The 10632-nt window shown below is 39.8% G+C and overlaps 1 protein-coding gene across 3 annotated transcripts in view; it reads left to right on the plus strand.

Moving 5' to 3' along the window:
- SENP6 (SUMO specific peptidase 6) overlaps nt 1–3006 on the plus strand; it is an 83983-nt gene extending 80977 nt beyond the window's left edge. For all 3 annotated transcript variants that reach the window (XM_069804696.1, XM_069804697.1, XM_069804698.1), the window contains one exon: nt 379–3006. In XM_069804696.1, the coding sequence (XP_069660797.1) occupies nt 379–588 (210 nt within the window). In that variant the 3' untranslated portion in view covers nt 589–3006. The remainder of the gene's footprint in view (nt 1–378) is intronic.
- The last annotated feature ends 7626 nt before the right edge of the window (nt 3007–10632 follow it).

Consider the following 10632-nt stretch of genomic DNA (forward strand, 5'->3'; position numbering starts at 1 on the left):
GATTCCTAATCAGCTCTAGATTTTGATGCAAGTCATCTTTAAAAAAATGTGCTATATTGTTACAATAATTTTCTCTCTTTTTTTTAATTAGAACAATTTTGCAGTGAAACGCTTTGTCTAAAAGATGTAGCAAACTGAGTAGATTATTTGGGTGCTTTTATAACCAGAACTGTATTCTGCACGAATGTTTCTCTGTAACATACTGAAGCTTGATTGATTCTACCTTAATTGTACATGTACAAAACACCAAACTGTAGAAATTTTGTTCCATGCTGATGGAACGAGATGAGGAAGAATGTACTTTTCCCTACGACAGTTCTCTCCGGTCTTTTAGGTTGTAACTCCTTACTGTAATATTCAAATGACCTTTCTTTTCAGAATCCCATTCTGAGTTTTGAACTACCAATGAACTTAACAGACTGGTTTCCACGCCCAAGAATGAAAACCAAAAGAGAAGAAATACGAAAAATAATCCTGAAGCTGCAGGAACAGCAGAACAAGGACAAGAAGGGACAAAAGGACCCAAGTTCAATGGAAAGATCTTTGCAGGAAAAAACAGAACAACTTATCAACAGCAGCTCAGACTGAATGTTGTATCTGTTGCATGTTAGCTCCACAATCAAAACTGAGATATACATTTTTGTCTGCCCAGACTAAAGATTTGGCGTATTCTCTGCTCAAAGTTACTTGGGAATGTTTAATGCCTGTATAAATGTGTGTCATAAAATGATTTAATTCCCACAAAGATGTGTATTAAGTAAGCAAGTCTGTACATATGTTAATGAGGCCAACTTTTTCAGCATTTGTAATTACTTTTTTTCCACTTGTTAGGGAGCTTTTGTTATGTATTTCTGTTAATAGAACTTAAATAGCGACTTCTAAACATAAAGCAAATAAAGAAAATATTTATAGGATAAAATGGTTAACTTTTTCTTTTTCAGTAAAGTTGTAATGTTACAGGCTTAAGTAACACATAGGGAATGATTTGGTAGTGAGATAATTAATTCATATTTTGACACTATTTAGTTGCCCTTTACAAGATTATTCTGCTTGCGCTACAAACAATAATATGGGTAAGTGTCTCAATGTACCATGGCCTCAGAGAGGGTGATTCCCATCCTCCCAGTATCTAAGTGTAGGCAGTGTAATAGTTACTAGGACTGCTTCAGATTTGGGGTTTTAAAAGATATGCGTTGCAATTAAAATTCCACCCTTGCTTTAGTGGGATGGGCTAGGGAAAGAGGGAGAATGCTCCTTGACCAGGGATGACTATTCAAACAGTATTATAAAAGTGGTTTCAATGAAGTGATCTTGAGTGATACTATTAAATCATATTTTGTGGATCCCAGTTGTTGTACAGGTGTATTTTGAGACTTTCTTCATTATAAAATTGTATTTTGGTAAGTGTACTTGGAATAGCAGATTGCCCACATTACATTTTCTATGTTACAATTCTGAATGTTACATTCATATGTGCTTTATCTAAGTAATGAACATTTAAAAAGAAAAAAGTGTATGATTACTATTTTTTGTAATATCCACACAAAAAACCAAAATACCAGTGTTCATTGCTTGCTTGTTTGTTCTTGGCTTTAGGTAGCATCAGACTAATGTTGGGATTTGTTTGGATATTTCCAGTGTATTTTGATTTTATAGCAATCTAAAATGGCATCGTTGCTTAAGCTGCAAACATAGCCTTTTATCCCTGCTATAGAAAGGCTTTGGTATTCAAATGAGGAAAGTAGGAGATGGTTTGTGCAAGGATACGTATACGGTCTTCTACTAATATAGCTATCTTTGATGGGAACCAGAAACTTGTCTCTTCCCGGGAGGAATCTGTCGGGGGAAGAGAGCGACCTTCTATTCCTGCTTGCAGATAGCATTTTCTCTCCTGGCTTTTCCACTGGGAATATCATTTGTTAGTCCCTTCTCCCAGAGAGAAGCAGCAGAGAATTCACTAGCTGAACTCTGTGTCCCCCGAGACCAATTTTTATATACAAGATCGAGTCTAACCCAGTACTTCAGGTTCTCTGTGAATTTTGATTCTCACTAAACCCTGAAAACACGGTTGCTGATGACGTTACTGCCAGGGCATTTCTGCACAGATGACTATCTCTGTGAAACCCTCCGTTTAAAAGGGGGTTCGCTCACCAAGGCAGAGTGATTGCACACAGAGCAGTACAAACATGGGCTGCTAATCTTTTGCACAGATAACCCGTGGCATTTAGGGGAGTTGTTCATTCCCTCTTCTCTTTCTTCTTGCATAGACCCTGAGCCCCATGGAGAATATGTAAGCACCATGTATATACGTTATGTTAGAGGTGACTCCTACACAGGTCTCTTGCTGAAAGTATGCGGGGGCAGTCTTCTGGACTACAAATTAAATACCTAATGTGCACACCTCCAAGTTGTTTCCTCCATCAAATTTATCCAGTGTTCTTGCCATTGTTGGGGAAGATCTGTGATAAAATAGTTTCGGATTGTTTCCCTGCAGGGTCTTGTATATCTGGCTTTAGTGCAGCTGACAGACTGGATGGAATAGTAGGTTATACAAATGCAAGTACATCAGTGATGGCTTGTAGAGAAGGAAGGAAAATAATTTCTTGGAAATACAGAGAAGAGACAACTGCAAATAGAATGTATTCCTTCCCTGTCTAGTCTTTCCCAATGGTATGTTCTAATTACATGGAATATATCCAAATTTGATCAATATAATAGTTAGTTTTCCTTTTTCTGATGTTTGTGATGCAGGTTCATAATTTGATGCTGTAGAACTATTTGGTTCTCTTGCTAGGAATGGCCTGGTGCTTCCTCCTTTTCCTTCCTCTTTCCTGTCCTGCCTTTTCTTCCTCCCTTCCCCTTTTTCAAAACTGTGAAGAAAGTGTTTGATTTATTATCATTTAATGTTAAAGGTCTTGAGATCTTCAGTCATATACAGCAAGCTAATATACATGTTAAATATAGGAAACTTATTTTTTTAATAAAATGTGATGTTAATAGAAAAAACCCACAGAATTAAGAATGAGTTATTTAAAACCTTACTGACTTGGTTTAAAAAGCTCACTGCCACATGTGCATGTTAGGTATTTGTTCTTAATGTAAGGGTCCACTACACTACAGTGTTTTGCAGTCTGACAAGGAGTTTTACCAGTGAATTTTCTCAATCGGATTTATTCAGTGGAAGTTAGTGGGGTGGGGACTAGGTATATTTGTTCAATAATTATATGATAACACATACACTCTGAGGAGGGTATAAGTTGTATATTCCTTTATAAGATTTAAGATCACGAATGCTTTGGGAGTAGCATGACTGCGTTCTGCAGTGTCAGGTATCAGATGGCTACCTAATTAAATGTATCTGTTTGTATTGTTTTTCAGGTGGGGTAGAATAACAGTTAAGAATTCTTATAAAAGTTTTAGATTACTTAGCATAAAAAATGCATGCACTTCTGGTGCACATTTGCAGGATAGCTGCAAAAGCAGAAGAGACATCTAAGTAGTCCCTTGTGACATTCCTATTTTTCTTGGTTAAGAAACTGAGCACACTCTTTAAAGACCAGAGACTCCAAACAGAAGAACCATGTTGTTGACTTTTGAGGTTGCACCGCGTGCTCCTCTGGGAAGAATCTAACTTCCAAAACATTCAGTAAAGAAAGAGTTGAAAAATCAAGCAGACTTTACACCATGATGAGAAAAACATGCTGTTCATTTTATTTATTTTTTATGTATTGCACAGCAAATGAGTAAAGCAGAACACGAAGCTTTTGCATGTGTGATTTTTAATTCCTGTTAACGTCATTCCTCTGGAAATTGGAGTGAACTACTAGGCTTTCCTGACGAACAACTGCAGCAGTTTCCTTGGTTTAGCAATCCCCTGCAATTTTCTACTCAGATTTTTAAATAGACTGTATTTTCAGTCACTGGTTAAAGCTTTATATTGCCCTTCATTGATAACATGTTACTTGTGTTTTAGCATGTGAACAGAAGAAGTAGCTGTAAAGGTGCTTGTTCTTTGGAGCCCTGATTCTTGGGGCCAGGACGATGAGAGGTACTGGAGTCTGGATAAAAGATTTTATTTCATTTTGGTATGACAGTTTTTATAACAGTCTGTCTTAAATTCTACATACTCAGTACCCCTAAAGAACCTCTTTGTAGTGACTTGGGTTTGCAAAGGCACAGCGTCTCCCCAAGTCTTCTGACTCTTCCCATCCACTTTTGGAAACCAAAGGGGAGCTGATGTTACAAACTACGACTTTGAAACAGTAAGAGTGAGGTAACAGCCATTGTACTTAACCTCTCACCACCATATTTTTAAACCATTTCTGCTTAACTCAGTCATGCCTGCTCAAAGATGTGATGAAAGATGTCTGTTTTGTAGGCTCCAGTCCAGTTCAGTGAGGCTGTAATCTGGAAAGTGACTGTTCTCTCTGTTGTGGTCTGTTGCAGTTTTCTGACAGGCTAGATTTTGCTTGCTTTTAACAAATGTGCATGTGGACTCGTGCAGACCTGTGGGTACAAAAGGAAACCTGGTAATGTACACCGTACCTCAGGGATTCTTTATGCAGTTGTGTGAGTAATTGCTAGCCGCAACCTAGATAAACAGCCAGGTTGTTTCTTTGCTAGGTCTTTTTTTTTTTCCTCTTTCCTTTTTGTTTTTTTCTGTGAGGCTTGTACTTGATGTTCTTGGGGGAGAGTAAACAGCACTATTTGCGATGCGTGATGCTTAAAAAGATATGAACTACGTTCATATATGAATATATATGAAGAGAAAGCTATATGGATTAAAAAGTATCTAAATTCTAGTAAACAAGAAAGAGACTTACCTTGTCTGCTTCCCCCCCCCCCCGTCATCTTCATACCTTCTTATTTTGTTGGGTTCTGTGATCAGATTCTCCCTAGAGTACTTTGGGGTATGACTTTACCCCAACAATCATCAGTATATAATGGTAAGGAATTCAGGAGAGGGAGGAAACTACTATTACTATTTTTTAAATAAAAGGTTCTTGTAGATGAGAAAAACAAAAGCAACAAAAAAGGTGGATGTACTTTATAAGCAGATGGTTTATTTTAATGGAATAGTCAAATCCATGTAGTATATGTGTCCATTTGCGCAATATCATAGATTTAGACAATACTTAAAAATTCTATCTTGAGGACCAGATTCTCTTTCATTTGTAAGCTGACTGAATACCTTTAAGGTTAATGGGAGCCGGACCAGTTTGTTTCAGCCGAGTATTTGTTCCCCTGCAAGCTGTGAGGAGTCCACTGGAGGGAAGAGCACCCTGCTGCGGCCAGCCTGAGCTTGTGTTCAGAGTCTGTTTAGACTCTGGTCTTTAACCTAGAAATTAAAACCCCAGCAGTTTACCTTGGTGAAATTTATCAACTATTTACACAAAACTGTATCTGTTCAACAGTATTTCTAAGTTTAGGAACTTAGTTTACTTTTGCACATACACTTATGTCAACTAAATATACATATATATACATACACACTAAATATAACTAAATATACTGATGCCAACTCACAGCAGTAGTTTGCAAACTGTTACACAAGCCCCTACCCCCATTGTCTTCCAAATGTAACAGGTTTTAAATCAAGCTCTGTGACAGTGCCTGTTGACATCAGGTTTGTCCTTCCTAACTCAAACTTTGGAAAACTAACATTGTTTCCCTTATCTTTACGCGTATGTAAGGAGTGCAGTGGTAGCCTGGATAGGGATGTTAGTATATATTGGACCAAACCTGCGACGTTAATTGTAGGAACTCTCAGGAAATATTTGGTTGGGAATTTAAAGCTCTAGGATGAGTGCATTATTTATGCAGCAGGCTGAAAACAGAGTAATTATTTTAGCTCTAGAGAACTTCATACTCGTAACTTCAGGCCTGGAATTTTATTTCATACTATACAACAGGAACATGCCAGATAGTGCATCGGTTCTGTAATACAAAAAAAATCAGAGGCTAACCCCAAAAGAGCGCTATTAAAACCATGACATGTTTCTCACATAAAATGACACTAAATACGACATAAGTTGCATTGGAATGCAAACAAATGGAGTATGTTTCTTACTTAAATGTTCCTTGGTTCTGAAACCTAAACTGCTTTGTAAACAATATTGTAATAATATCTGTCTGTGTTACAAAAGGGCAATAAAAGGCCGTGAGAAGTTGTACAGCTTCCTCCTATCCCACAAGATCACTGAAATTTCTAGACCTCAAACAAAATTTGCACTGACTCCTTCCACTGCAAATGAATGTTTAGGTTCCAGAACCAAGAAGACATTTTAAACAAATGTCTGGATTAATGTGTTGAATACGTTTGTATGGACAGCTTATGGTATGACATTTAATTAGAAAGTGATACAGCTTTTTTTTTTTCCCCAGGGAAACCAGGCTTTTGTTTTGCAAAGGCAGTGTTCCCTGAATGAATTTATGAGTTCTTTTTTTGCTCTACACCTTACTGTACAGTCATTTTTGTGAGCTTTTCATTCTACCCTCAATTATTCTCAGTCTTTCACGTATAGTTCCCTTTTTCGTAGTGACATTGTCTAATTCTAATGCTTTTATTTAGACACTAAATTTTTCTGGCCAGTTAGGAGCTAGATGGGGTGAACTCGTCTTCACTCTTTTATCTTGTCCACAGTCAGAGTTGCTTGATGTCATTATTTCCATTTTGCAAATTGAGTGCTGAAGCTCAGGGGAAGAGGTTAAAAGCATCTGAGTTTAAGCTACTCTAACTAAACTGCTGAAATTCACAGTCCAGCTACTCTCACTTGTGAGTGTTGAAAAGTAAGCTTAAAAAGATGCTTGCTGGTTATTTGGCTACTTGAAGAAAGAAACTGATGTTGTGGTTAGGAGGACGGTTTGCCTAGACTGAAATTTTATTGACCCAAGATTATCAGAAGCCAGTGTTGAAGTGAGTGTTTAATTCTGCTTTCCAATTTTTTGCTCTGATCTTTACACAGGTGAGTGTTTTCTACAGTACTTGTATAGAGCTATCATTTGGTTTCTTTGGTTTTGCAAATACTGCTGCAAATCTGACCCTAAGCGTCTGAAGTTGGGCACCTGAAAATAAGAACATAGCTAATGACCACTGGAACATACTTTTAAGTAACTTGCCAAATATCGGATAGTTTTCCTGTAGCGATGGGTCATGTGTTCATGTCTGAAATACAGTATTTAGTTGGTTTAACAATGAGGATTTTTTTGTTGTTGTTATCTTACCCTCTCATGGAACAACAGGAGTCACACAGCTCATTTGTTTTTGCTGTGAGATTTTAAGTTCCCTAAACAACTAGACTTGGCGTCCATTGAGAGAAGTGGTATCTGGAGAAAACATTACGTGTGATCACATAGAAGTTTGTACATGCAAGTGGAGTAAATTAAGGTTCCTTAGACAATTTAACAATTTTTGGATGCTTCCTACCTTTTTAGTGCTTGTGTTTGTAACTGTCTCACTTAATGTGTATTTTGCATTTCGCGTATTTGGGTTTTCCTGACTATCATTGTCAGTATATGATGGTCACTCATAGAACTAATTCCACAATTCTGATTTTTGTTACTCCATAAGCAGTCATAGTATGTTGTCGTTTTCTTCCTTACCTAGGTGAAAACATGGTGCACAAATCCCAGTCACTTTTCCAGTTGTTTGCTGACAGAACTTGTTCTGGTGGTGGTTACAGATTTTACCCAAGCACCACTTGTCCTTTGCTGTTTTCCTTCCTTCCAAACCCCAGAGGATATCCTTTCTGCACTGGTTCTTCTCCCAGTCTCTCTTGGCTCTACATCTGTTAATCTTTTATTGTATCTCTAAGCTCACTCTACAAATTTCAATCTACACTCTAGAAAAATGGCCACTGCTGTCATTACCCTCCTTGATCCTGTGTTGCCAAAGGAGCTTCATCAGCAGAGAAGCTGAGGAAGTATGGGCTGGATGAGCAGCCAGTGAGGTGTACTGAGTAATGGCTCAACAGCTGGGCCTGGAGGGTGGTGATTGGTGGTACGACGTCTAGTTGGAGGCTGGTAACTAGCGGTGCATCTCAGGGATGAACACAGGTTCTAGTCCTGTTCAACATCTTCATTAACAATCTGGATGATGGGGCAGAGGGCACCCTCAGCAAGTTTTCAGGTGATACAAAACTGGGAAGAGTGGCTGATATACTGAAGGGTTGTGCTGCCATCCAGAGGGACCTCAACAGGCTGGAGAAATGGGCTGACAGGAACCTTCAAAGGGAAGCACAAAGTCCAGTCCCTGGTGGGGAACAACCTCAGGCACCAGGACATGCTGGGGGCCAAGTGGTTGGAAAGCAGCTTTGCAGAAAAGGACCTGAGGGTCCTGGTGGACACCAAGTTGATCGTGAACCAGCAATGTGCCCTTGCTGCAGAGAAAGCTAATAGTGTCCTGAACTGCACAGGGAAGAGTCACCAGCACATCCAGGGAGGCTCCCCTCTACTCACTGAGCTATGTCCAGGTCCAGGTCTGGGCTCTCCAGTACAAGAAAGACATGGTTATACTGGAGAAGAGTCCAGTAAAGGGCCACAGAGATGATTATTAAGTGACAGGAGCATTCCTCCTGTGAGGAAAGGCTGAGACAGCTGGGATTGTTTAGCCTGGAGAAGAGAAGGCTCAGTGGGGAATCTCATCCATGTGTATCAATACCTGAAGAGAGGATGCAAACAAGATGGAGCCAGGCTCTTTCCAGTAGTGCCCAGTGACAGGACCAGGGGCCATGAAACACAGGAGGTTCCCTCTGAACATCACTTTATAACTGCGAGGCTGACCGAGGAGTGGCACGGGTTGCCCAGAGGGGCTGTGGAATCTCCATCCATGGAGATACTAAAAAGTCATCCAGACATGGTCCTGGGCAACTGGCTCCAGGTGGCCCTGCCTGAGCAGGGGGGCTGGACCAGATGACTTCCAGAGGTCCCTTCGAACCTCAGTCGCTCTGTGATTCTGTGAGCTTGCTCTCAGTTCCTTTCCTTGCTGTGACAAACCTGGCAGGTGAAAGGTGGCTGCAAAGGAAATCCTGGCGAGTGCTGCGGTTACAGGTGTGCTGTTCAGAGAATGAAGCTACAGGGGTCAGGGCCAGCCCATAGGTAACACTCATCAGAAGTTCATAGCTTGGCTGAATTTGGTCGCATTGTAAGACTAACGGCAAAAGGCACATCTCTGGCATACAAGACAAACTGCTTGCCAAATTTAAATCTATGCTACAAGTCTGTAGGAAACTTCCTTGCAGAGCTTAATCAGTGTTACTGTTCTTTAACATTGTGAGCAGAACTGTTTTAGCTAGCGTTCAATTTGCAGAAAATAACCTAATTTGGAAAATTTTAAACTGAGCAGCTGAAGGTTACTGAGGGTATTATAAGCAAAACACAGCAATTTTTGATACCTGCTATGAGAAGCTGTCAGTACCGTGATCTACCAAATCCATACCGAAGTTCATTTAGCTGCAGGTGAGTAACTTCTGTTCCATGAAGAGCAGCCCTATGCCTGACATCTACATGTTGCCTATTTACTGCAGGCTACTTTTGTTTTTCAGATGGGCCTGCAGTTACCAACAATTGCTGTTCATCACCAAAAAGGAAATCCATGTAGGTAATCGCAGAGTATGGCGGGGTGGGGGGGGCAAGAAGCAAAAATTTAAAAAAACTATGGTAATTGCTATTGTGTGTTACCTGTGTGGCTTTCACTGGGTTCTCATTCCTACACTACAGCTTCTCCCTGTCCTCCAGATGAAATACCTAAACCCGCGGGTCCCATTTTACTTTCAACGTACATGAGAGTGGGCCCATGATATCTTTGCCAGAGAGAAGCTTCAGCCAAAACAAAAGCAAATCTTTCCCCAGAGACACGGGGTGTGTTGCACCAGGAATGGAATCCACCTGTCCTCAAATACTGGGATGACTCCGGGAATATCTTCCAGCTCATTTTCCTGTCCTCACCATTTGGGTTTATAGAATTAATCTGCTCACAAAGGTAAAACGAAAAGCAATGAACTTCAGAAGGATTACGAGTTGACAAGTTAGGGATTCCTCTTACCTCCTTTCATGCTATTATTTATGCAAGCCTATTTCTCTGGAGCTACCCACAATTCCAAACCATCTGATTGCTTAATTGAATTACCCTTTAAGGAGAGGAAATAGAAAATTGGGGCCAGTCCAAAAAAAAGAGCATCAGAAACCAGTCACACGTTGCTAGTGGTGGAAATGCAAAACCATCGACCTTCCTTAACTAACATGTTGTCTGATAACACAAAAGAAGAAACCACTTAGCAAATGAAATGAAACAGGAAGACTTTAAATAGGAGCTCTTGCCTTAAAACGTAATATCTTCATTTTCTGTAACTTGACTGAAGCTGTTGGAATGCAGAAGGCCTGTGGAAAAGTCAGAATATTAAAAAAATTATGTGCAGTCAAAATAGGTGTTCATGTAAAGTCTACTGGAAGGAAAGGGGGGGAAGGATCATTTCACAGCTGTCAAAGAGAATTATGTACATGCACATAACACTAAGTGAAAGGGAGCAGATAAGACTTACGCACCAATTCCCAGTAAATAATTTACATGATAAGGAAGTGAATGGTGCTTATCTAGAGTGAGCCTCCCTGGAAAGAAACCAAAGGCTGATGCTG

Source organism: Haliaeetus albicilla, chromosome 17 (genome assembly GCF_947461875.1).
Source record: "Haliaeetus albicilla chromosome 17, bHalAlb1.1, whole genome shotgun sequence".
Lineage (NCBI taxonomy): Eukaryota > Metazoa > Chordata > Aves > Accipitriformes > Accipitridae > Haliaeetus > Haliaeetus albicilla.